A 27,901-nucleotide genomic window follows, 5' to 3' on the forward strand; every position below is an offset into this window, starting at 1 on the left:
AATACAATATGCTATGAAGGCATATTAGTTATAACTTTTCCAAAGGTAACATTTTTACTGGTCTTTTTCTTTCTTTTTTTTTATTGACATGAAATTGACATAACATAAAATTAACCCTTTAAAACTGAACAGTTCAGTGGCATTCAGTACATTCACAATGTAATGTAATGTAATGTGTAAATGCACAACCCCCATCTCTATCTAGTTCCAAAACAATTGTTTCTTTTCTGTTTTTAGCTTTATTGAGATATAATTGACATATAACACTATGTAAGTTTAAGATGTACAATATGATGATTTGACATAAGTATATATTGTGAAATGAAGTTAATTAACCCAACCATCACCTCACACAGTTACCATTTTTGTGTGTGTGATATGAATTTTTAGGTTTCACTTTCAGCAACTTTCAAGTATACAGTACAGTACTGTTCACTATACGCACCATGCTGTACATTAGATCCCCAGAACTTATAACTGGAAGCTTGTACTCTTTGACTATCTTCACTCACTCCTTTCTCTCACCAACCCCCCACAACCAATCTGCTCTGTTTCTATGAGTTTGGTTTTTTTTAGATTCCACATTTAAGTGAGGTCATACAATATTTGTCTTTGACTTATTTCACTTAGCATAATGCCCTCCGGCCTCATTCACATTGTAGCAAATGACATGATTTGTTTCTTTTTTTATGGTATATGATATATAAATGTGTGTGTGTATATATATATATACACACACACACACCAAATTTTCTTTACCCATGCATCCATCAATGGGCACTTAGATTATTTCCATATCTTGGCTACTGTAAGTAATGCTGCAATAAACATGGGGATGCATATCTCTTTTTGAGTTAGTGTTTTCATTTTGTTCAGATAAATACCCAGAAGTGGCATTGCTGGATCATATGGTAGTTCTGTTTTTAATTTTTGAGACCCCCCTCCATACTGTTCTCCATAGTAGCTGCACCAATTTACATTTCCGCCACCAGGGCACAAGTGTTCCCTTTTCTCCACACACTCACTAGCACTTATTTGTCACTTGTCTTTTTGATAATAGTGACTCTAACAGGTGTGAGGTGATAGCTCAGTGTGTGTGTTTTTTTTTTTAATAAAATTTATTTATTTTTTTGCCGCATTGGTTCTTCGTTGCTGTGCAGGGGCTACTCTTCGTTGCGGTGCGCGGGCTTCTCATTGTGGTGGTTTCTATTGTTGTGGAGCACGGGCTCTAGGCACGCAGGCTTCAGTAGTTGTGGCGCACGGGCTCAGTAGTTGTAGCGCATGGGCTTACTTGCTCTGCGGCATGTGGGATCTTCCTGGACCAGGTCTCGAACCCGTGTCCCCTGCATTGGCAGGCAGATTCTTAACCTCTGCGCCACCAGGGAAGCCCCTCATTGTGGTTTTGATTTGCATTTTCCTGGGTGATTCATGATGCTGAGTACCTTTTCTTGTACTGTTGACCATGTGTATGTCTTCTTTGGAAAAATGTCTATTCAGGTCCTTTGCCCATTTTAAAACCAGATTATTTCTTGCTTTGCTATTAAGTTGTATGAGTTCCTTACATATTTTGAATAGTAATCACTTGTCAGATATTTGGTTTGCAAATATTTTCTCCCATTCCGTAAGTTGCCTTTTCATTTTGTTGATCTGTACTGGTCTTGAAGTATAAGTAGGAGCTTTTTTAAGGCACAAACTGGAGGGACATACTTCGAGTGTTCTGCTGTTTTGGGCTTTTTTTTTTCCAAAACAGGCTATTTATTTGCTCCCACTAAATCACCCAGCAGTGATTAAGTGATCGATGTGGCCTTGGTGGGTGAGTTGCTCTCGGGGAGAGAAAGCTCTACTGTTTTTATTATAAATCATTAATCATAATTCACAAGTGGTATTTCTAGCATGATAAAATTAAGTGAAACAAATAATGTAACAGTTCTGGTACACTATGTATTTGTTACTAATGTTACTACCAGGTGATTCATATATATTATAAATTATTTTCTTCTGAAGTATCTTATGGGTTCTTAAACTCTTTACAGGCTCAAAGTTTTTCAAAGCCCTTTTGTCAGAAAAGTATACATAACTAGTTTTAGTTTCCCCTCAATATAGTATAAACATAAAGCTTATATTTTTCTAAATGACTTGAACTCATATCAAATCCCCCTGCCTCATCTCTTAAGGACATCCCAGGCAGACCCCAGAGCTTTCCAATCATATTCAATTATTTAAAATTCAGCCTCATTTGACCCACTTCTGCTCACCCAAGTGCCCCTCTTCCCCCGTCTTGGCCAGTTTGTAGCCTGAGGGACTGAAATGGAAAGCAAAGCTCTGTTCTTTTATTCTTTGTTAGATGTCTTGCCAGACAAGTATGGCAGGATCTTCAGCACAACTCTAATGAAATATAGACTGTGGACTCTACTGTTTGTTTATAGGAAGCCAATGAACCCACTAACATTTTTATTATCTACCATCATATATCATCATTTCACAATTTGAAGCATGTGGCTGCCTCTTTATAACTTTACAACCCTGTTCATTCAAGAAATATTTATTGATTACGCACTCTGTGTTAAATACTGTTCTACAGGTCAAACCATAGCACAAGCAAAACTTTTGGTTTCATTTGGATTTCATTTGATTTCATATTTTTTTAAGGTGTCTTCCTAGGTAGTCCAAACAGATATTTTACTTTTTTATTGATGCAAATTCTAAGTTGCTTCTAAGTATTTCAAGGTCCCCATTGAGACTGACACTTCAGGTTGACTTAAAGTGACCAACATTTATAACAACAGCACACATATATTGAGTAGGTACTATGTGCCGCTGTGTTAAGTGATTTACTTGTTTTATTTAACCTGGATAGTAATCAGGTAAGCTAGCTAATCATATTATTCTCATTTTACAATGAGAAAACTGAGTGTGAGTGGTCATTAAACTAGCCTCATTTTACTGCTAAGTTAGCCTTGTACTCTGATTCAAAAGCCAGCTGAGCTAGTCCAGCTGTCTGATTGGAGACATGATATGAATTTAGGCTCCACCCCTTGTAAGTTACTTCACCTTTGTGTATGTCAGTTTTCTCATCTGTAAAATGGAAATAACCACTATATCTTTCTCATAAGTTTTGTAAGATAAATTAACGTAAAATAAATACAACCCTTAGAATAATCTGGCACACAGTACACATTATAAAAAAATCTTAACGATTACAAGTATGTAATCCCTTACCAGAAAACCATGAGGTTTGATATGTTTCGGAATTCAGAATTCTTCAGATTTTACAAAAGTAAATGAGAGCATTTACCAAAATTTGTATAACATTTTCAGCAGAGTCTGGGAACCTCCCCATAAGCAAAGAAATGAATATATCTGACTTAAACTTGTTAATTCATGTGGGGTGGAACAAATGAGGACTCTACGTAGTTTGATTTCACTTCAGGTCTGAATTTGGTACCCAACTAGTTTGGGCCAAATGTAAAAAATATTTATTTATTTATTTATTTGGTTTTTAGAGACTTTGGGTTTTAAGAATTTTAGTAAAGGACCTATTATTAACAACTAAGTTATATTACCTATACCAAAATGGTCAGAATCATCTTTACTTCAGGCTCTAGAATTTCAAATGGGATTCAAAGGAACATTTCTCATGTAAATTCTCCCTACCAGTCACTGGCATTTAACACTCAGTGATATTATTTGACATAACCAATTTCATTTCATCTGCTTCACAAAATGTCTCTTGACTTTCCATTTCAGAGTTCCCAATAGACATTTGAAATCATTATAAAATTTCTGCTAGTACCCCAATACAAAGCTTTTGATTCAATTTAGATTTTATCTTATGCTGTGAAGTTTCAAAAAACTTATAAAATCTTCCCAAACCTTAATCATTTTGGTGCTGTAATCTAAACCTTTTAAAGTCATAAGTAACATTCAGGATACACTGGGTTTTACTGCAGCTAACATACAGTCCCCCAGATCTCCATGGCTTAAACAATAAGGGCAGATGGGCATGCACTTGGCTTATAGAAAGTTAGTTTGAAAAAGACTTTTGGGAAAGCAATATGACATCATGAATCAAATCTTAAACGTAGCTATAGCCTTTGGAACAGTCATCTTATTTTTTGAATCTATCATAAGGAAATAATCAGAAATGAAAGTAAAGATACATGCACAAAGATGTTACTCAAAATGTTAATTATAATAGAGGACAATTGGGAAAAACAAAATATCTACCAAAATAGAATGATTCAATGAATTATGACACACTGCTGAAACAAATTAGACACAAATAAATCAAAAGACATCCTGTGTTCGTGGATTGGAAGAATGAATACTGTTAAAATGTCCATACTACCCAAAGCAAGCTACAGATTCAGTGTAGTCCTTATCAAAATGTCAATGGCTGTATCAAATCATCATGTTGTACCCTTAAAATATTTTACAATTTTATTTGTCTATTATATTTCAATAGAAATTAATTTTAAAAATCTTTGCCACAGGTTTAGTGAGGTGAGAAAATTACACAAAATAGCATGTGCTGTAATTATATTTTGTTTCTTTCATTTAGGGAGACCCAAATAGTCCTTCTTTTTGGACTCAAAAAATTCAATTTATTTAGTAAAATTGAAAAAAATCAAAATTCACATGGAACCATAAAGGACTCTATATTGCCAAAACAATCTTGATAAAGAAGAATAAAGCTGGAGACCCCACACTTCCTGATTTCAAAACATATTACAAAGCTACAGTAATCAAAACAGCATGGTACTGGTGTAAACACAGGCATATAGACCAATTGAATAGAATAGAGAACCCAGAAATAAACCCATACATATACATGGAAATGATCTTTGACAGGGGTGCCAAGACGTATTGTATACAATGGGGAAAGGATAGTCTTTTCAAAAAATGATGATTGGAAAACTGAATATCCACATGCAAAAAAATGCAACTGGTCTCTTACACCAACACAAAGATCAACACAAAATGGATTAAGCATAAGACCTGAAACTAAGTAAAATTCCTGGAAGAAAACTTAGGGGAAAAACTTCATAACATTGGTCTTGGCAATGATTTCTTGCATATGGCACCAAAGCACAGACAATGAAAGGAAAAATAGACTAATGGGAGTATATCAAACTAAAAAGCTTCTGTGCAGCAAACAATCAACAGAGTGAAACACAACCTATGGACTGAGAGAAAATATTTGCAAACCATATATCTGAAAAAGAAATAATATCTAAAATATAGAAGAAACTCCTATAGCTCAATAGCAATAATCCAACTTAAAAATGGGTTAAGGACTTAATACATAGATATTTCTTTAAAGAGGACATACAAATGGCCAATGGGTATATAAAAATATGTTCAGCATCACTAATCATCAAGGAAATGCCATCAAAACTACAATGAGATATCATCTTACACTTGTTAGTATGGCCATTATAAAAAGAAAAGTGTTGGTAAAGATGTTGGGAACTAAAAGATCCCACATGCCACAACTAAGACCCAGCATGGCCAAATAAATAAATAAATATTTTGAAAGAAGGAAAGAAAGAAAGAAAGAAAGAAAGAAAGAAAGAAAGAAAGAAAGAAAGAAAGGAAGAAAGAAAGAAAGACAGGGAAAGAAAGAAAAAGCAATCATGACCTCTGTTAAGGCAATGGCATCTATCTTCCTAATTCCTTTTCTGCTCCCACAAAGACACACACACACAATGTTTTAAATTGAAAAGACATTATATACATTTTATTTTGTTTTCATTTCAAAACGTACAATTTCGAAACCACATTTTAATTTATTGATTGCATAAATTTATGCTACACAGGCGTATCACAAATCATCTAGTTTTGAATATTTAGATTACTTTCAAACTTCACTATTTTAAATAGCTCAGAGCAGCTGTAAATACTTGTGAAGAAAAGCAAAAGTAATCTGAAAAAATTCTGAAACAGACAAAAATTTTAAACGATTTATGAAGAAATTGCTAAACAGGGCGTCATGTGTGTGAAATTTAAAATTACTGGAAATATGTTTTGACCACTTTGTCATTTTGCTCACTTGCAGTTTTTTGGGTTTTTTTCCTGGTTGCTTGGCTTGTGGGATCTTAGTTCCCCGACCAGGGATTGAACCCTGGCCCTCAGTAGTGAAAGCACCGAGTCCTAACTACTGGACCACCAGGGAATTCCTCATTTGCTATGGTGATTAAATTACTTTTAACCAAATCATCTGGAGCTAATGTTATTGATAATTATTGCTGAGTAAAAAAAAAAAAAAAAAAATACAGGATTTTTCTTTATACATGTTAATATTTTATAGTTTAAAAAAATGAGTGTGTACTATAGGAGAAACATTCTACACATCTCTATTCCTGGGTAATTTATTCTTTTGGCTGCAATTGCCAATACAATTAAAACAATTTTTTTCTCCCAAACTAGTTATTGGCAGTACATAAGAATCCCATTTATGTTTGCATATTCTATTACAGCTAAGATAGCCTTGGCTAAGCTGAAAGAGAAATTAATTTTATGGGGCTTGTGCCCACCACCCCCTTTCCCCTCCTTGGGGTATTTTTTTTCAATGAAAAATACAGAGCTTATTTTGTCTTTTTTAATTTTGATGATAAACACAAAAGCATAAATTAACCTACAAGTGTGAGTTCTGATTTAGCAGAGGCCTATCTTGTGATACTGTTTTCATATCAATTATTTACCAAATATTTTTACTGTATTTTTAATTTCCTTTTTGCCTTAGTTTTTATTTAGAAGAATATTCATTTGATCTTCCCTGGTGGCGCAGTGGTTAGGAATTCGCCTGCCAACGCAGGGGACACAGGTTTGAGACCAGGTCCGGGAAGATCCCACATGCCATGGAGCAACTAGGTCCACAAGCCACAACTACTGAGCCTGCGTGCTACAACTACTGAAGCCCGTGCTCCTAGAGCCCGTGCTCCGCAACAAAGAGAAGCCACCGCAATGAGAAGTCCCTGCACCACAACGAAGAGTAGCCCCCGCTCGCCGCAACTAGAGAAAGCCCACACGCAGCAACGAAGACACAACGCAGCCAAAAATAAGTAAATAAATAAATAAATTTATTAAAACAACAGAGCATTTCTATCACCCCTGAAAATTTCTAAAAGAAAAGGAATATTCATTTGCCTCTTAATGTTGTGCTCTTCTTTTTAACATCAGGTTAATAATTTTGCTTTTGTATGATTTGTCATGTGTCCTGTTGTTTTGTTTTAATTTTTTTCTATTTCTTTAATTTCTTTTTTTTTTTTTTTTGACTGTGCTGCCAGGGAATTCCGGCATGTGTCCTCTTTTAACATTTATTATTTTGTGATCAAGATACAATTAATATTAAAAGGATAATTTGTATCTATAGAAATACATAAGTTTTGTATTCTTTTTATGGCTAATTAGAACACTTTACATTATTTGAACTTTTTTTTTTACCACTCTGCCTCTTCCTCTTTTCTCCTCAACCCAACTTTTTATTTTTTCCATATGAAGGTCTGTGTATTAGCCACCTCTTACATATTTGTTTCAGACATATGGTCTTGGGTCAAGAATGTGTACCTTGGTTGGGCTATTATTATCGCTGAGCACTGACTCAAGGGTGTTGGAGTGGGTAGAAACTCCTGCTGGTTTTCTACAATGTCTCATACTTGTCACATATAAGTATATTAAAAAACCCTAGAACTGATCCTTAAGTAAACCCATCTGGCACATTTCGGCATCCATGGTACTTTTAACCATTTGGATAAGGTATTCAGTCAGTTTTCTTTCTCATTTATAATACTGGATCCTAGGCCATATGGTCCTAATGTGTTGACAAGAAGAAAGAATCACATCTCACCAAAGTCCAAACACATGAAATCCGATGTTTTCTCATTATCGCTAATGGCCTGACACCATCATAAAAGTTAATTAATTAGTACAGTAGGCTTTGTTCTCTTTAAACCATCAGAATTTTGCCTTACTGTACTTAAACCTCTTCTGGATGGTTACTATTGGATGGCTTAATTATCTGTTACAGTATATAGTAGTTACCTAGGTAATCCTGGTTTATCTCACCAGTTTATGATTAATAGGGTGACATTCTGCCCATCTTCCTTGAAAAACTAGTATTTCATTTAACTCTTTAGCAATCTTCAGAGTTTTCATTATCAATCAATCCTCCAAAATAATGGCCTGTCTCCTCGCATCTGCTCTGGTTTTAGGTACCTTGCAGACATTATCACTGAGCTGCCAGTTACTGCCTCATTCCTCATTCCCTGCTATTGTGCTCTCTTTCTGGGTCGTGTTACTCAGAGCAGCTTTAAAATATACAAAGGGAAGAAAAGGAGAGTAACATGAGCTGACCTAGTGGATTACAAAAGGCCAGAGAAAGTAGGTCCTTGATATTCTCCTTACCCTTCCCCCAGAATATTCTCCTCTAGTCTCTGATACACCTCTCCCAAGGAAAGAAGAGAGAAGCTTTCTTTGTTACGCAGACCCCCAAACCATAACCTAGTTCTAGATTTTGAAATCCCTTTGCTGAACTAAGGTTTAAGCATTGGAACAATACCCCTGGACGAAGTTGAGAAAGACTTTTACCTTTTATTATCTAATAATAATAGCACCATCTCATTTAATAATAGTTAATTATTATGTACCATTTCATTTAATTCAGATGAAAACTTAATAATAATATTTGAGCCCTTACTAGGACCAGTCATTATCCTGAAGATTTGATAATCATCTATTAAATCTTCTCCACAGCCCTGTTATTATCACTATTCTGAAGATGGGGAAACTGAGGTTAAAGGAGTAAAGGAGATTACATAAATTGCTCAAATTCTACAGCAGGATTGTCTACTTACAAGCTCAAATTCTTTTCATCCCCTTCATTATCTCTCCGGTCTCTGTATAATATGCTTTAATGAGCTACAAAGTAAAGTTTCATCCTTTGGAACAAGGTAGAATAGAATCTGAAGTTGGAGAAAGTGGCCCTTATTGTTGTGTATTTTTCATGGGCTGTAGGCACACAAGTAGTAGGCATTAGCCCTTTGTAGTTTGTGTGCATACACAGTTGCTCTGAAATCCTTACTTCCAACTATCAAAATACAGTTTCAAACACTTCTTATGGAGGACCGAATAGGAATGAGAATAGAGATATTAAATGTTTAACTTGTGAATTGGTGTTTAAGCTATTGGGTACATTTGGGAGAAAGTTGGAATGGTAGTAAAACAATATAGAGTGATTAAGTATACATTAGGAGTCTGAAAAAATTGCTTTAAAGTATAATGCAGAACATATTTAGCCTGTCACCCATTTTATTAGTCAACAAATAATTATTAAGTGCCTATTAAATGACAATCATCAGCTAAGTCCTGGAAAAATGGATTTAAAAAAAACACAGGATTTTTTTTTTTTTTTTTGGCCATGTCACATGGCTTGTGAGATCTTAGTTCCCTGACCAGGGATTGAACCTGGACCCATGGCAGTGAAACACTGGACCGCCGGGGAATTCCCTGTTTCTTCATTTTTTTAAAATGATGTTTTTTGCCACTGATTTATATAGAATTAAGATGAAATATTGATCAGCACTTGTGAACTTTTAATTAATACCACTTAAATAACAATAATAAGGAATTCCCTGGCTGTCCAGTGGTTAGGACTCCATGCTTTCACTGCTGAGGGCCCGGGTTCAATCCCTGGTCAGGGAACTAAAATCCTGCAAGCCGCTGCATTGCATAGCCAAAAAAAAAAAAAAAAAGAACACCAAAAAAGATAGGAAAAAAATAAATAACAATAATAAAAACTGCTAAATCAATTTTAACAAATACTGTGAAAAATATGATTTCAACATTATTTTTTAATTGATCTGCTTTTCCTCACTGATTTAAACTATTAATCTTTATTACGTATAAAATACCCATTTATACATGGATTTTTCTTTTTTGGGATCTGTTTATTTCTGTGCCAGCCTCTCAACTTATGCCTTTATAATATGATTCAATATTTGGTAAGGTGTATTCCCTCTCATTACCCATATATCTTTAAAAACATTTTTTCCCCTTACATATTTTAGATTCTTATAATTAGGAATCATTTGAAATATTTCTCTGTTCTACTAAATCCACAATTGTAATTTACAATATGCAAGATACTGTCTTGAGACCATGGGGGCTATTAAGAGAAAAATGATAGAATTCTTGCTATTAAGGAATTAGTCTATTGTATGAAATAGAGTTATAATCTGATTCTAGGAACGTGAAAAAGAGGCAAGCTAGAACAAGCACTGATAGACATGTTTTATAGAGTTAAATATTTATTAGCTCTTATTAATATAGCTGAGCATACATGTGTTTGTTGTAGTAGCTTTATAGATGGCCAGCTCCCTTAGGCTCTCTTAAAGTTGTGAAGAGCAGAACACGTGTAGCTTCATTTTTATGTAACATCTGAAAATCCAAACACCTAGAGGCTCTTTCTTTTTCTTTTTCTTTCTCGAGGGGGAGCAGTGGAGCGGAGCATGCACATCCTTGAACACCAGGGATCACAGGTGTTTTGGATTTCTGAATCTTCAGTTCAGTCTACAATGACATTAAGTAACCCTGATTCTCTGTTAGGCATATAAGAGTGATTTCATTTTAAACATGTGTTCAGTTTGGGGGATGATCTAGCTATTAGACATGTCCGTATAATCTCGTTTCGCATAATATTTTCTTCTGCAAATTCTTTGTGTTATTACTCTGCTAACTAAAGTTAATTCCATTGTCATTAAAATATTTATGACCCGAGCCTTTGGATGTATATTCAGTGATCCTTTTATTCCCTCATACAAAATGCTTATTATGTAGCAAGTTATAAACATTTTACTAGTCTTTTATATGTGGCACAATCTTCATGATTTAAATCTACAGTGTGGGTGGCACAAGGCAGAAGTTTTTAGGTGTTCTAACAGATGCATAAAAGAAGTAAATTTAGATCAGGAAAATCCAGATAAGCTCCGTGAAGATGATTGCTGGAGGTTAAGCTCTGAAGAGTGAGTGCAATTTCAAGAAGCAGAGATGGAGACAAAAACAGGTGGAGAGAGAAGAGACAGAGAAGTCAGCTATTTGCAAACTAACCAGAGGTACGGTTGCTGTCGGGTCCTCAAAGCTACTGTTTGATTTCTGACTTTTAGGGCCCCTGTTGTCTCCTGAATGTATGTATAAGTAGATAGATGTATTCCACCTGCCATCGTTAGTCTGTTGTAGGATATTTCTTATCTATTTATCCATCGATGTATTATCTATCAATCATCTATCTAATTATTTGCTTACTGAAGGACAGCTGGGTTGTTGCCAGTTATAAGCCTTTATGACTAATACTGCAGTGTACATGCTTGTACACACTTCCTCGTGTGCATATGTGGGATTTTTGTATATACCTGGAATTGAAATTGGTGGATGGTAAAGAATGCCTATCTTCAACTTGATTAAATACTGCAAAATTGCTCTCCATAGTGTTTTGTTTTTTTTTAAAATAAATGTATCTTCCCACCAGTAATGTACACTTGGCACTGTCAGAATTCAAAAATTTTTCCAATCTAATGGATGGATATAAAATGGTGTCTCGTTGTTGTTTTAATTTGCATTGCCTTGATTATTAGTTATAGAAGTATTATTTTCGTAAGCTTACTTGCTGTTTGGATTTCTTCCGAAAATTAATATTCTTTTCCCATTTTTCTCTTGGGTGGTTTGGCTTTCTTATTGATTAGTGGTATTCTGAATACTAATCCTTTTTTCATCATATATGTCACAATTACCTTTTATCTTTTTTATGACTTAATTAATTTCATGAAGTTTTAAATTTCAATGTTTTCAAATTTGTCAGTCCTTTTCCTTCAGGGTGCTTGCTCTATGATTCTTCTTTAGAAAATCTTTCCTTAACTTGCAGTCATGAAGACTGGATCCTATATTTTCTTTTTCTTTTTTTTTTTTTATGTAACTTACTTTTTATTGAAAGTATCTTGCATTTGTGACTGATGCTTTCTGGGTTATGCCATACATTTTAACATTAAAGGTTAAATTATTTTTTACATGCAAGTAGTGTTTATGGTTTTCCCTACATAGGATTACTGATTATAAAAAGATGACACACCACATGGGTTAAGTGTCTTTTTTAATTGAAAAGCCAGCAAACTGTCTAATTCTGTTTCCTCCCAAAACACAAACTGAGTAGTAACTGAGCCTCTAGCCAACATATTCAAAGCTGAGAGGATTAAAAATGCAAAAACAAGTCCTCAGATCCAATTAAGGGAGCCCTGCTACATACAGGCTAATCAATACCAGTGGTACTCTGACTCCAGGAAGCTGGAAGACATTCTGATAACCCCACTCTGATAACATTTACCTCAAGTAGCCTTTTTCCAGTTTCCAACTCATGAATAAAGATAATACGTTGTTAATTCTATTTCAGAAAATTTTTTGCAAGTTGTTTTACTTACAATGCCAACTTTTAAAAGTCACTAAACTAAAGTTAACTGGACAATAAACTAGGCAGAAATTGCTTTACAAAAAGAGGGAGAGCCCAAAATGCTACTTTCTATAGAGAACCCACAGTTCAATTTTATTCAGAGCAAAGAAAAAAGAACTTTTGATCATACTAGAAGAAACGGAGCCATAAGTTTGGAATCTGTACTGAAACTACACACGCAATGAGGACAACATTCTGCTAATACAACTGATTTGCTGCTGCATTTGTGGACCGTTTTTCTAATATTAACAATTATAAACAAAGCAGTGCGATTAGTATTTGGAACAATCCTTACAGTGTTACAGCATCAGACACAAAATTTCTCTTCTCCTCACACCACTGGTTCTCTTTGCGTACCTGGGCTTCCTCTTCTTCAGTAAAATCATTTTTGATAGTGAATGTCTTTCGAATCTCCTCAGGAGTTTTCCCCTTGATCATATTGGCAACAGTCTTGCAGGTAACATCAAGCAAACCTTTGATGTCTAAGTAGTTTGATGCCAATATAAGCTCAAAAAGTGTTCCTTGGTCAACTTTCAGGAATTCTTGATCCCAAACAGGGATGTCATCTGTCCCTGGGTGCACCACTCAATGACCTTTTTTAATATTGCTGCATTAACATTTGGCAAGGGGACTGGATCAACATCTCCTGCATCATCCATTCCCAAATCTTCCAACATGGTCTTAATAGTCACAGATTGTTTCACAATTTCAACATCAACTTCAAATATCTCTCCATCAGAACTCTGCAACTTAATTGAAGGCATGGTGTTAGGACTCAAGGAGATGGTGGGCCAGGGGCTGATGAGAGCAGGGCGGCGTCTGCAAAAAGAAAAACAGAGAAGCGGAGAACAAGGCCAACCGATCCTATATTTTCTTATACACTTTTTTTCATTCATTCATTCATTCACATTTTAAAAATAACTACTGCCTTGTCAAAGACATAAGTATGAACTAAAGCCTCTAGTTTACATTAGGGTTCACTCTTTGTGTTGTACAGTTCTATGGGTTTTGTAAAGTTCATGTCATCTATCCACCATTATAGTATCATACAGAGTAGTTTCACAGCTCTAAAATTCCCTGTGCCCCATCTATTCATCCTTCCTTCCCTCTGGCTGGACACTTGGCAACCACTGATCTTTTTACTGTGTCTAATGTTGTTTTGCTTTTTCCAGGATGTAATACAGTTGGAATCATTTTATAGCCTTTTCAGATTGGCTGCCTTGACTTAACAATATGCATTTAAGTTTCCTTTTTTTTTTTGGTGGATTGATCCCTCATTCCTTATTATTGCTGAATAATATTCCATTGAATAGATGTACCAGTAGTTTTTTTTGTTGTTGTTTTTGTTTTTTTTTATTCTACTCACCTATTCACAAATATCTTGGTTGCTTCCAAGTTTTGGCAATTATGAATGAAGATTCTATAAATATTCATGTGCAGGTTTTTTGTGTGGATGTACGTTTTCAACTCATTTGGGTAAATATCAAGGAGAATGATTATGGATCACATGGTAAGACTATGTTTAGCTTTGTAAGAATCTTCCAGACTCTCTTCCAAAGTGGCTGTACCATTTTGCATCCCACCAGTGATGAATGAGAGGTCCTGTTTCTGTACATCTTCACTAGCATTTGTTGTATTTTGGATTTCAGCCGTTCTAATAGGTGTGTAGTGTTATCTCGTAGTTTTAAGTTGCAATTCCCTAATGACATGATGTTGAACATGTTTCCATATGCTTGTTTGCTGTCTGTATTTCATCTTGGGGTGAGGTGGCTGTTCTGATCCTTTGCCCATTTTTAAACTGGGTTGTTTTCCAATTGTTACGTTTTCAGAGTTATTTGCATATTTCAGATACAAATCTTTCATCAGATATCTGTTGTTGCAAACATTTTCTCCCAGTCTGTGTCTTGGATTTACATTCTCTTAACACAGAGAAGTTTTTCACAGAGCAGAAGTTTTAAACTTTAATTAAGTCTGTAAGCAGATAGGCTAGGGGGTCCCCAGAGAAAGAAAACCAGGCATGGCTTTCTTGACATAAGAGAAGCCATTTTTGGCCTAAGCCATTTTGTGATCTAAGCTTGGCTGCAATGCTTGCCCTTGAACAGGTCTCAGTAATTAATGATCTTAAGGGAAGAAAAGAATGTAGCAACAGTGGAAAAGCAGTCAAGCAGCAGCAGTTCAGCTATAAAACAGTCCTAGTTCCTCCTCAATGGATATACATAATCTGATACATATCTTTGAGTTGTTCTGCAGGAACTAAGCCCCCCCCCCTTTAGTCCAAGACTAAAGCTTGGACTCTGTTGACCTTTGCCCCAATAATTTGCTGAATTCTCCTTAACTCAAGCATATTCATGAATATGCATGTTCCCTTAGCTTAAAACTTCTCCAATTTTGCTGTTCGAGGAGACATTGTTTTGGGAAAGATCCCTGGTGTTCTCACTTGCTGCAAGTAATAAATACTACCTTCTCCAGCTCTTTGCCTTGGTTGTGTCTTTTGGCTTGACACCCACGAAGAGGCAAACCCAGTTTTTGAGTAACAATGGGATCAAAAAAATTTTCCCATACAATTAGCAGTTATTCCAGTAGTTTCTCCATCCTTTCCTCACTAATTTTCAATGCCACTTTTATCATATTCAAAGATCTCACACGTGTGTAGGTCTTTTTCTGGAATCTTTACCATGCTCCACTGGTCTATTTGCCCATTCTTAAACCGTTATATCATAAATCCTGGTAGGATGTGTTCTCCCAACTTATTCTCTAACCCTCCCTCCCCCACAAAGAATTATAGCAGCTTCTCTTCGACCTTAAGTTTTGGTGTGAATTTTAATGCCACTTTAACAAGTTGTGTGAAATACGCAGTTGAGATCTAATTGTAACTGCACTATACTTATTGATTTGTTCAGTGAAAACAGATCTTTTTAATAAGTATCTTTTCTTATTCATGGATATGGTTCATTTCTCCATTAATATAATTTCATCCATAAGGGTCTTACACATCTTTTGTTAGTTTTATTCTTAGGTACCTAATAAGTTTTTTTTTTTTTTAGGTCCTTCTAGTTATTAATGGATGCTTCATTAAAATTACAAACTTGTATGATCCCCCAAATAATTTTTGTAATTTGCTATTAAATCATTTCACAATTCAAATCATAGCTTCAAAATTCTTAAAATGCCAACTGTTTAATAATAAAAAATACAAATTATACAAAGATACAATAGAGGGAATTCCCTGGCGATCCAGTGGTTAGGACTTCACGCTTTCACTGCTGAGGGCCTGGTTGGATGGGGAGCTAGGATCCAGCACCCTGAGTGGCGCCACCCAAAAAAAAAAAAAAAACCAAAAAAACCCAACAACAACAGATACTACCTGAAATGTGAAATTAGTATATTGATTATTTCTCCCCAAATTGAAAGGAATGCATAATTTAGAGTTTCTCCTAGTATACGATTTAAAAAAAAAAGGACTAAGTCTGGAAAATGTTGAATCAACTGTCTTGCTGTTTATAAAACTCTCTTCTCCTTTTTAATTTATGAAGTTTACCTTTATTGATAGTGAGCTATTTATTTTGTGATTTACAAAGGTAGGTAGGTTCTTTCTGAACAATCAGAATGTAAACTGATGCTAATGAGATAAACATTTTGACTGTTAATTAAGCTGACTCCAGTTAGCGATTTAATTTACCACTAACAAACGTATTCACCATTTACCAAATGCTGCAGGCAAGACAGATTAAGAGGTCAAATCTCAACCCATTTTCCTCAAATCATAGGGAAAATTAGGAGGTCCCAATAAATTACTTGTGGATTACCCAGTTTCCAGTATTCCCCTAGCAGAGGAATTAGCTGCTATAAGACAATGAGACTAAAAGTTTGAAGGTAGCTCTTTCAAGGCCCTCAGGGATACCCTGAAACAGGCATCTAGAGGCTGAGCCCAAAACTCCTTTCCTTCCATCTTCATCCTACACTATAACCTGTTTTTGCCGACTCTGAATAACTCTCGGTATGATCAAACATCAGACCTTAAAAACACATCTTGAAGTGCAGTCGCTTTCTTACCCAAATATCTTAACTGTCCCAAATACCATGATCTCCGTATACTGCTGATGGGAATTTAGTTGCCAACCCAACTATGTGGTTAGTCCTCAGTACACAGTGGCTCCGAGATCAAGGCGACGCAGTTAACCCAGCTTGCCCAGACTCAGGCCAAATTCAGAGGCTGATCCTGGAGTTATTTCAGGACACTTCCCTCGCTTCCCAGAAAAACTCAGCCCTACCTCAAACCCAGACCCCAAGACCCTCCCGATCAGGTGAGCTAAAGCCTCAGTGCCTTTCGTTCGGGGCTTGGCAGGGGTCAGGCTCATTCCAAGCGGGAGCGCCACGTTTTAAAGACTAGCAGCACGCGCCGCACTGTCCGATAACGGTCGAGGAACCGAGCTCCAGGCACTAGGCCCATTGTGCTCGCGGCTAGAAACTCCGCCTTGATCCTAACGCAGCCGAGGCCCCGCCCCGCGCGTGACGCCAGCGTCAGGCCAGTCCCGGCATGCTCCGCGCCCGCCGGCGGCCGAGCGCAGACGAGAAGGATATTCCCCGTGAGCAGTCTCTGGTCAGTTCAGCCGCTATCCAGACCTGGGTCGGCGAGAGTGCCGCCACCAGCTGTTCTCCTACCGCTCTGCCGTCAGTCTGAACGCCCCCAGCCCTCCCGCGAGGGCGCCCCGGGACGGAAGGATCCAGCAGCCTGTCGGCGCCCGCCGTTCTCGTGGTCGCCGTCGCCGTCGTCGTTGTGGTAGTCTCTGCCGTAGCCTGGGCCATGGCCAATTACATCCACGTCCCGCCCGGCTCCCCGGAGGTCCCCAAGCTGGACGTCACGGTGCAGGATCAGGAGGAGCAGCGCTGCCGGGAGGGGGCCCTGAGCCTCCTGCAACACCTGCGGCCGCACTGGGACCCTCAGGAGGTGACCCTGCAGGTAACGCCCACACCTCAGCGCCAGGTCTCACCCGACCTTGACGCGGCCCCGGGGGGCTGGGGGGCGGGGGCGATCTCACCATCCCTTCTAGTCCCCGGTGACCCGGGAGGACCTACGGGAACGTCGTCTCCCTCCGTTCTTTGGGAAGTGATCCTGTATTTTCTCCGTCACACCTAGGAAGGTCACTCCCCCTTCCTTCACCATTGCTTACTGAGGTCGTCCTGGGGGCAGATTTTCTCTTTCCCGAGGCGGCTACGTTCGTGACGCACCCCTTCCACCTCGGGAAGGTTCCTGTTGATCGTTGCCCCTCCTCCCACTCCCCTGTCCCTTCTAACTGCGAAAAGAACCTTTTCCACTCCCTTGCGAGGGGTCCTCGCCCATCGGCCCAAGCCACCATCTCCTCCCCTTTCACAAATAATGTGCTAATTAATCTTCTCTGATCTTCTCATTTCCCTTCCCTCCCCTCCCCCGTCGGTGTGCTCCCAATGATGCTCACCCTGCGTCTTACCTTCTCAAGTCCTGGGATTGGCGACAGTACTCGATTCCAAAGTAGTGACCGTGGTCCTCATGGGTTCTTCGGTAGCCCTGCACACGTTATTTTATTTGTATCGGTACTTCTGAAAATGTTATAGTCATGTTAGTGAAACTAACAATATCTGATGTTAGAAGGGTCAGTGGCTTGTGAATATTTCTTTTTCCTGAGCCACTGTATTCGTAGATAGACAAAAATTGGGAGAAAAAGTCCTTAAGAGCCTATGCATTTTTTAATAGCTTATTTCTAATAAGTTACGATTAAGCATACATGAAATTTATTTTGAATACTAATTTGTATTTAACTTTTGGAGTTTCAGGTACTATATACGAAAATGAACCTCCTTTTCCCTTGCAAACACAAAGTAATTTTAAAGGCTTGCATATTTTAGGTTTGTTTCAAATCTGAGCAATAATGTAAGAGTATTCATTTGAAGTAGCCACATCATCTGCCTTATTTTGTTGACTGATTTGTTTCAGCAATGTTAATTGACTTAACAGTATCTCAGATTCTTTGGTAAAGTAGTCACCTATACAAAAATGAATAAAACATGAACAGTGCCCTAGGGCCCAGAACAGTTCTCGACACTTCAGCTTTCATGAATGTTGGTTTCAGTTCTTACTGCCTAGAAGAGTTTGGAGCAGATTAGAAGGACCCATATGTTTTGGAAAAAAGTTAAGACAAAAATTTTGAAAATTTAAGGGAATGTTTGTTAGCCAAGTATGTAGGACATAGTGAATCCAAAATGATTTTCATGTGTAATTAAAAAAAAATAGTATGATATATTTTCTTTAAGGAAAATTAGTTTAATTGAAACTTCCAATTTGAAACTCTAGACTTCTTTAGTTTATTATTCATTAACTTATTTGTAGTTTATTATAGAAGATTTTTATATTTATTAAAATGAGTTATATTCTGGCAGTCAAGTATAAATTAAACAGATATTAATTAAAAACATTGCTACTTCGTGGTAAACTCTGGTACTGGCAAACCATATTACTTTTTAAGCAGAGACTTAAGAGTTTGAAGCTTTGAAGACTGGAATTTCAGTTGATGTGTTTGTCTGTAGAACAGCAGGAATAGCTACCCAGAGGTACATTAGGTGTTTTTTTAATCATTTAATCCCCCGAACAACCATTTTAGATAGGTACTATCTTTTTTTTTCAGGTGAAACTCAGTGAAGTAAAGCCAGGATATCGGTTTAAAAAAAAAAAAAAGGATAAAATATGCTAACATCAAACTGTTTTTTGATTGTTGTACTTGGGATTGAATCTTAATCTGATACCCATGTAGCAGCTTTTGACTTTAAGACCTTTGGACTCATTATCCAAACTTCTAATATACTTATTTGTAAGTGAAGGTAAATACTACCATGTTTTTTTGCCCTTAGGATGATTGTTATTTAGAAATATAATCCCTCCATTTGCAAGCAAAGCTATTGATCCAGAAGCTGGAACAACTGCTAAGCAGAGTTGATGGTTATTCATCTCTCAATATGGTAGATCTGACTCCCACATTCTAGGTCATTATAAACTCTGCTTTTATGATGCTTCAGGATTTCTTTAGTAAATATCAATGGGAATATTTTCTTTTGAGATTTGCTTTTATTTCCTTTGAGGTATAAAGATAAAAATCATACCTAACATAATAGTCAACAGATTAAAACAGGTATCAGTAATACAGCCCATATTTTAAAAAGATTTTTTCTAAAATTCTTATGTGATATAAAATGCTTTAAACATACCTTAGACGCTTACTCTAGTAATACTTATTTTACCTGGCACTTACTCTTGACAGCTGAACTATTGAGAGCATGTTGGAAAATCCAGAAGTAAACAAAAAAAGACTTCAATGCATTCAGAATAATAGAGGGCCCAGTCTTTGCTCACAACTTATGGACACAGGGAATAATATATCTCATTTTAGATAGAGTCTTAAAAAGTTTAATTATTTTTTCCCTATCTGTACAAAATTAAAAGAATACAATATAAAAGGAGTGGTGAGCTTTGTGGAGTGTAGTATCTTAGAATAGTCAGAGTAGTTCTAAAACAATACCAGTCACAGTGTTTTTTATTTAATAATATTTTACTATTTATAAAGAAAGCACTTTCACATACATTCTCCCCACGACCCTGTGAGATAGATGTAGACTGTTAATATGTATTTTATAGTTAAACGAAAGTGAGCTTGGAGTTTGTAATGGCAGATCTGGGATGAGAACTCATCTTATGAATTATTGCTCTTTGAGAAAAGTTTGTGTTTGTATATTATGATTAAGACAGGGAAGCCATTTCTGTGTGAAGTTAGTAATTTCTTAAAAATTAAATCTTTGGCTCATAGAAAGATTTTGCTTTAAGTTCCTTAAACATAAATTTGCATTACTTTTCCACATGTGACATTATTTTGGAAACGCGATTCACTTCAGCTTTCTTTTAAGATAGTTACTGTCTAATAGTAAAGTATTTGAGTGGGTGGTAGGACCTAAGACTATTTGACTATGGCTAAGAGAGATGTGTTGTTTGATAGGTTCCCATATATGTTGATAACATGTGACCAAAAAGTCAGGAGCCTACTGTACTAGTTTATTTTCAGGTATTGATAGCTGTGTGACTCGGACTTAGCAAACCACTTCACCTCTCTTTGGGGCCTCAGCATAGTGTAGTGGAAAGAGGATGGTTTTTGAATCCTGATTCCAGCCTTTTGTCACCTTTGGCAAATTTAAAAGCCTCTATAAAAAGGACTTACTCTCTACCTTGGAAAATAGTAGCATAGTAGAAAATAGTAGAATTCAACTACTATAGTACTCATAGTCATTTTACTACTAGTACTAATTTTACTACTTTACTACTAAGAGTAGAGTATCAGGAGAATTAAATGAAATACGTAAAATTATACATAGTATGTTTTAGTACTCCAGCTTCCCCCAGGCTCTCCCCCCACCATTTGTAAGTGGAAAGTTGTTATGAAAGAATTGTAAGCTCCTAAAATTCAGTAATTTTGACATGTATTTTTTTGTATTGGCATAATGCTACTTTTCAGCAGCATTCCTTGTAGCAGAAGGTAGGCATGGGAGAATGGAGGAGGGAAGGCTTCATAGAAGACGGGGTACCTGAACTGAGCTTGGAAGGAAAGATAGGAGACGGAATGGGGAAGTATTTCTGGGCAAAGAAAAACTGCTTTCACAAAAGCTAGACTATGAGTATCTTGGGCAGAATGGTGTATGAACAAGAAAAGAAGTGGGAGTGATTTTCAAATAAGGGAGTGGTTAGATACGAAGGTTTTATGCCTCTTTAAGGAGGTGGTATTTTATTATCTAGGACATGATGGGAAGCTGGTGAATGTTTTTAAGCAGGTAAGTTATATCATATATTTTTTAGAGAAGTGGCAGATTACAATTTAGGCAGCCTTCATTGAAGGAAATGTTTTGAATTGGGGAGTAAGTGATCACTTACAAAGGACATTGGTTTTGAAACTGGTGGTTATTGCACACTAAGAGGATGCTAAATCAGTGTAGTGGGTTGAAACCACTACAGTTTAAAAAGATGAGTTAAAATAAGATGTGATAGGATAGATCAGAGAGCATTGCAAGTAATAAGGTAAGTATTATCTTGTGAAGCTTTTAGTTTTATATAAAAGTATATATGTACTGAATTAGAGGATAAATATATTTCTTTCTGTGTATTGCATTAAAAAATGCTTGTGAAAGACAACCTAGGAGAGACTGTTATGTTAGTACAGACAAGCGGTGCTGGGATCCAAATTAGGACAGTGGCCTTGAAGATGGAAATAAGGGACAGATTTGACATTTCAGAAAATAAACGTGCAGGACTTGTTAATTGCTTGCAGGTGAGGGAGGAAGTGGAAAGCTTAAGGTTTTTTTTTTTTTTTTGTGGGTGACAAAAATGAAGGAAGTAATGAAAAGTGTATATTTAAGGAATCAGGTTGTATTTTTCAGGATTTTATCTTTTTTTTTTTTTTTTTAATCTTTTGGCCACGCTGCTTGGCACGTGGGATCTTAGTTCCCTGACCAGGGGTTGAACTCGCGCGCCCTGCAGTGGAAACACAGAGTCTTAATCACTGGACTGCCAGGGAAGTCCCCAGGATTTTGTCTTATAAGGAGTTATTTTGCTCTGATATATCTGATGGGCTATAAATAGGTAAATTTTTATCACCCTTTTAAAAACTGTGAGATGCAACAAACAAACAGAGAAATGAATGAAACATAAATTGTTGTAGAATAAATACCTTCGTAGCCCCAGCCCAGGGAAAGAGAAAATATTACCAGCAACACAGAATATCTCCCTTTTCTCTTCCTGCTCCTAACTTTTCCCTCCCTCTAGTGGTAATCACAATAGCAGTTTAAAAAAAAATTGTTAACAAACAGAATATTTTGAATTAGTCATTTTTTCCAGTACTCTGAGAAAATATACTGTGTATGAATTTTTTAAATAAGAGACTATATGATCATGAAGTAATTTAGTTTTACTGAAAAGATGTACCACAATATTAAAACTTTGAGTAGAAAAAAACCCACTTCCTATTCATAGTTTATTAAAAAATCAACTGTTTCATTTTATTTATTACCTTCTACTTCTCCCTTAAATATTTTACATAGTTGTTATTGAACCTTATGTACAATTTTTAAAAATTAATTTTTATTGGAGTATAGTTGCTTTACAATGTTGGGTTAGCTTCTACTGCACAGCAAAGTGAATCAACCATACATATACATATATCCCCTCCCTTTTGGATTTCCCTCCCATTTAGGTCACCACAGTGCATTAAGTAGAGTTCCCTGTGCTATACAGTATGTTCCCATCAGTTGTCTATTTTATACACAGTATCAATAGGGTATATGTGTCAATCCCAATCTCCCAGTTCCTTCCACCCCACCCCTTTCTCGCTTGGTATCCATACATTTGTTCTCTATGTCTGTGTTTCTATTTCTGCTTGGCAAAGAGGGTCATCTATACCATTTTTCTAGATTCCACGTATATGCGTTAATATACGATATTTGTTTTTCTCTTTCTGGACTTACTTCACTGTATAACACTCTCTAGGTCCATCCACATCTCTACAGATGACCCAATTTCGTTCCTTTTATGGCTGAATAATATTCCATTGTATATATGTACCACATTTTCATTATCCATTCCTCTGTTGATGGACATTTAGGTTGTTTTCCATGCCCTGGCTATTGTAAATAGTGCTGCTATGAACATTGGAGTGCGTGTCTTTTTTAAAATAAATTTATTTATTTATTTTTGGCTGCGTTGGGTCTTTGTTGCTGCGTGCGAGCTTTCCATACTTGCGGTGAGCGGGGCTACTCTTCGTTGCGGTGCACAGGCTTCTTATTGTGGTGGCTTCTCTTGTTGTGGAGCACGGGCTCTAGGTGCGCGGGGCTTCAGTAGTGTGGCACACAGCCTCAGTAGTTGTGGCTCATGGACTCTGGAGCGCAGGCTCAGTAGTTGTGGTGCACAGGCTTAGTTGCTCTGCTGCATGTGGGATCTTCCCGGACCAGGGATCAAACCCATGTCCCTGGCATCGGCAGGCGGATTCTTAACAGCTGCACCACCAGGGAAGCCCCATGTGTCTTTTTGAATTATGGATTTCTCTGGGTATATGCCCAGTATTCTGGGTCATATGGTAGTTCTATTTTTAGTTTTTTAAGGAACTTCCATATTGTTTTCCATAGTGGCTGTATCAATTTACATTCCCACCAACAGTGTGAGATTGTTCCCTTTTCTCCACACCCTCTTCAGCATTTATTGTTTGTAGATTTTTTGATGATGGCCATTCTGACGGGTGTGAGGTGATTTGTAGTTTTGATTTGCATTTCTCTAATAATTAGTGATGTTGAGCTTCTTTTCATGTGTTTGGCCATCTGTATGTACAATTTGTATTCCATTTTTTCATAAATATTTTCCCATGTTGGTATGGTATTGACCACAATTTTTGATAGCTACAGACATAATATTTGGTCATGTTAAACATCATGTGACTTAATTACTTTTAAAGTGAGGTTTTAAAATTGTAAAGAGTATAAAGAGGAAAATTAGAAAAGGCTCATATTCTGTCTAACCTTGTTGATTTTGTTTAAAAAATACAAATGATACATGCCCTTAAAAAACAAGGCTATAGGGGCTTCCCTGGTGGCGCAGTGGTTGAGAATCTGCCTGCCAATGCAGGGAATACGGGTTCGAGCCCTGGTCTGAGAAGATCCCACATGCCGCGGAGCAGCTGGTCCCGTGAGCCACAATTACTGAGCCTGCACGTCTGGAGCCTGTGCTCCGCAGCAAGAGGGGCCGCGATAGTGAGAGGCCCGCGCACCGCGATGAAGAGCGGCCCCCGCTTGCCGCAATTAGAGAAAGCCCTCGCACAGAAACGAAGACCCAACACAGCCATAAAAAAAAATTAATTAATAAAAAAACCAAAAAAAACAAAAAAAAAACAAGGCTATAAAATGAAAAGTAAAAAATCTAGCCCCTCCAACACCAAGTCATTCTCCCCAAAGGTAATTTTGTGAACAACTTCTTTTGAACTTATAAAAAATTATCAAATTATAGATTTACCAGTGTACATTATCTACCTATGTTTACAAATGTAGTAAATATAACTATATTCTTTTTTGTGTATATAATTAAGTTATTCTGTATCTTGCTTTTAAAAATAATATATCTTAGACATCTCCATGTCAGTATATATAATCTGCCCCATGTTTTTAAAAAAACATTGTCGTTTTTATTTTTTAGGTATTAAAAAAAGTATTGCAGTGATCTGCTTTTATACATATATTTTGGATAACTTTTCTAAGTATATCCATAGAGTAAATTCTTATTAGTGGAATTAAAAGGTTAAAAGTAAAAAAAAAAAAAAAAAGTATGATCTTCAAGGAATTGGCTCACACAAGTGTGGAGGCTGGTAAATCTGAAATTTGTAGGGCATTCTCTGGTAAGCTGGAAGCTCTCAGGCAGGAGTTGATATTGTAGTCTTAAGGGGGCACATGTTCAGGAAAACCTAAGTTTTGCTTTTACAGCTCTTCACCTGATTGAATGAGGCACATTCATGGGGAATAATCCCTTTCACTTGAAGTTATCTGGTTAATACGTCTGCAAAATACCTTCAGAGCTGCATCTAAATTAGTGTTTGATTGAATAACTGGGTATTATAGCTAATCCAAGACACAAAACTGTTATGCTATTTCTCACTTTTATATAATTTATACTCAAAACAGTGTTGGAAAGTATCCTTTTCTCTATACTTTGTCCGACCTCTGATATTAAATTAAAAAATTTTTGCCGGTTGAATACATGAAAATGGTATTTTGTTTTGTCTTTACATTACTTTTAATTCTGCTATTTTCGAAGATGGTGGAATCCAATAGTTACTTCCACAAAACAGTTAACTGACATGCATTAATTCCATCTTTCTAGGCTTCTGGGCTCGTCCAGTAACCATTGTCTTAAAGAATAATTGAAGCTTGTCTTTCCCATTGTATTGGCCTGTGGAAGCTCATTCATTTGAATTCAGTAGTTAATCGGTCATTTTAGACCATAAATAAATATCGAAACCCTGCTTGGTATCTTAGTCATCTTTAAGGACTAAAGAAATTTCATAGTAGCTAAGGTAGAGTTTAATATTTTTATCATCTCAGGGTTTGTAGTTGCAGGGCAGTGTCACATACTGAAAGAAGGTATTGGATTATGTTTTGGGGGTCTCAAGGTGACCTTCAAGTTCACTAATAATCGCTTTAACTTCTAAGATATCATTAAGACTGTAATTTCTTTTTGTCCACCGGGTATTCTATATTGCTTCAAAGAGCAACCTGTGCAGGTTTGGGCAATTCTTTAAGTTCCTAATTGATACGGTCAGTTAGTCCTGGCTGAAGGGTGAATTTATGTCTTCTGTTACAGTACTAAAATAGGGAAAGTGTTACTATAAAACATATTTATCTCAGTATTACATTCTGGCGAAGGAGACAGAACCACCTCTCATAATACCTGTTCCAGTACTCCACTTGGCATACAAATTTTCACCGTCAACAGTGGCATCCTCATGTCCTCGCAGAGTAACTGTTGCTCCTTTAAGAGTCTCTCACATAGGTTTTGGATTCAGTGCATTGGGCTTCCCTGTCAAAAGGTTTCTTCTCTCCCTCTAGGCCATTTCACCCACTTATGTGAATTTGGCCTTGGGTTCCCAGCTGCTGAGGGCTGGGCTAAGATCTTGGCCTCACAGTCAATTTGCTTATTCCCGAATTGGTGGCAGACTCTTAATATCATCTTTGTACCCTGGCTTTTTAAAATCTCCCAAGCTCGAGTAAATATGGTGGATTTGTTCGGGGCACTCAATGCTGGGAGACCACTAGCAGGTCCCATCAGTCCATCCAATCTGATAATGCTTCATTAAAAAGTTTTGCTTCAACCCCATCAATGTCTGCTTTATTCATCCAGTTTTTTGATAACCATGAAAAACTTTCACTCTGTTGGGACAAGTCATTTGCCATCTCCCCTATCTTTTCCGCTTACTTTTAATTTAGTTTTCTTACTATCATCCCTAAGACCCGAAAAGGGAAGCTTGAGACAGCAAATCGGATCCAGCATCCTGAACAGTTTATGTTGGTAACAGGAGAGTTACATGGGGGACCCATGTAGAAGGAGAAACCTTTATCATGGTATTCACCGTGACCTGGGGGTGGGGCATATAAAGTGGTTGAATATCCTGGTCACTGTAAGGCCAGTCTTTTATGGCCTGCATATGCAGTATATCAGCCACTTCATCTGGAGTGATCCACTTTGCATGCAGAGGAGGGACCGCACAATTCCCCTTCTCAGGAAACAAACTTAGTAGCTACTTCTATCCATTCTTCCAGTCTAGCAGTCTTGTTGGGATTAGATTGCTGTATGTTTGGGTTAGTTGCAGCCATTCAAGACTGTTCAGTAGTAAGCTGTGGGTCCTGCATTAGCCTAAACATGCCATGGACTTCAAACCATAGACTGCTCCTAACTTAACCATTCTGATGATGAGACAACTTTACACTATATCCTCTGGTTTCAGTAGTTTCCTTATTTTGTCCCCTTCCCACCGGAATCATTTTGGTAAACAGAGGATGAGTTACAGAGGTCAAAGAAGAGTTATCTGCTGTGGAGCACACATTCTCTTTTGTGACAGTTCTGTGCTTAGCAGCCTGATGTTGTATTGGACCATCTGGAACCTGGGTTGGTGCAACATCAAGATCTACCCTAAAACAGCCTTTATCTTTCTGTCGTAGGTAGTATGGCTAACAGCAGCCAAGGAATCACACATTTAGCCTATTTCTCATTATTTTGCACTTTATTGTGGATTCAGGGACAACTCTTCTGGGGTTGGAGCCATCATTTTTAGGTTTCACTTACTTTTACCTCTTGTAATAGATGACAGCATGCCTGCCGTTTCATACTGTGGGTGATCTGGCAAACACCCAGGCATCAGGGATTGATCATCCTCTGCCCCTTCCTTATTCTTTTCCTCAGATAATACTTAACAATATTACAGTGAGTCTAGGGTCATGTTAGCGAACCCATAAACTTGAAGGTGTATCCCTGAAACATTAAGAGTCATGACATCAGGTTTTTTATCCTGTTTTGCCATTGTATGACTTTGGAAAAATATGAGAACTTACCTAGGTCATAGTTTTCTCATTCTACAAATCGATCATTCAGTCTATATAAAAGCAAACATTTATTGAATATCTCTATGTTCTATGTTCCACTCTTTCTCAACGTTTTTAATAATTACTCTCTAAAGAGAAGGTTAAATTATGTTAATTTGTACCTAACAGGAGAAATTAAATACTAAAAAATAGGATTTTGCAGGTAGGGTTGAGCTTTAGAGAGCCACAAACCATTGTAATATCTCTAGATTTTTTTCTTCCCTC

At 37.0% G+C, this 27,901-nt stretch overlaps 1 protein-coding gene and 1 pseudogene across 2 annotated transcripts in view; one reads left to right on the top strand and one right to left on the bottom strand.

Moving 5' to 3' along the window:
- LOC309609895 (S-phase kinase-associated protein 1-like) overlaps nt 1-16,730 on the bottom strand; it is an 83,004-nt pseudogene extending 66,274 nt beyond the window's left edge. Inside the window, exons 1-2 of the transcript XR_014249713.1 lie at nt 16,550-16,730; nt 6,890-13,315 (exon numbers count right to left, since the gene is read on the bottom strand). The product of XR_014249713.1 is annotated as an S-phase kinase-associated protein 1-like (transcript). The remainder of the gene's footprint in view (nt 1-6,889; nt 13,316-16,549) is intronic.
- A 44-nt stretch (nt 16,731-16,774) lies between these two features.
- Nucleotides 16,775-27,901, top strand: part of ETNK1 (ethanolamine kinase 1) — a 71,915-nt gene continuing 60,788 nt past the window's right edge. The window contains exon 1 of the mRNA XM_082352007.1: nt 16,775-17,456. Within this exon, the coding sequence (XP_082208133.1) occupies nt 17,301-17,456 (156 nt within the window). The 5' untranslated portion in view covers nt 16,775-17,300. The remainder of the gene's footprint in view (nt 17,457-27,901) is intronic.

The sequence above is a fragment of the Balaenoptera borealis genome (assembly GCF_965194805.1).
Source record: "Balaenoptera borealis genome assembly, chromosome: 13".
In the NCBI taxonomy this organism is placed as follows: Eukaryota; Metazoa; Chordata; class Mammalia; order Artiodactyla; family Balaenopteridae; genus Balaenoptera; species Balaenoptera borealis.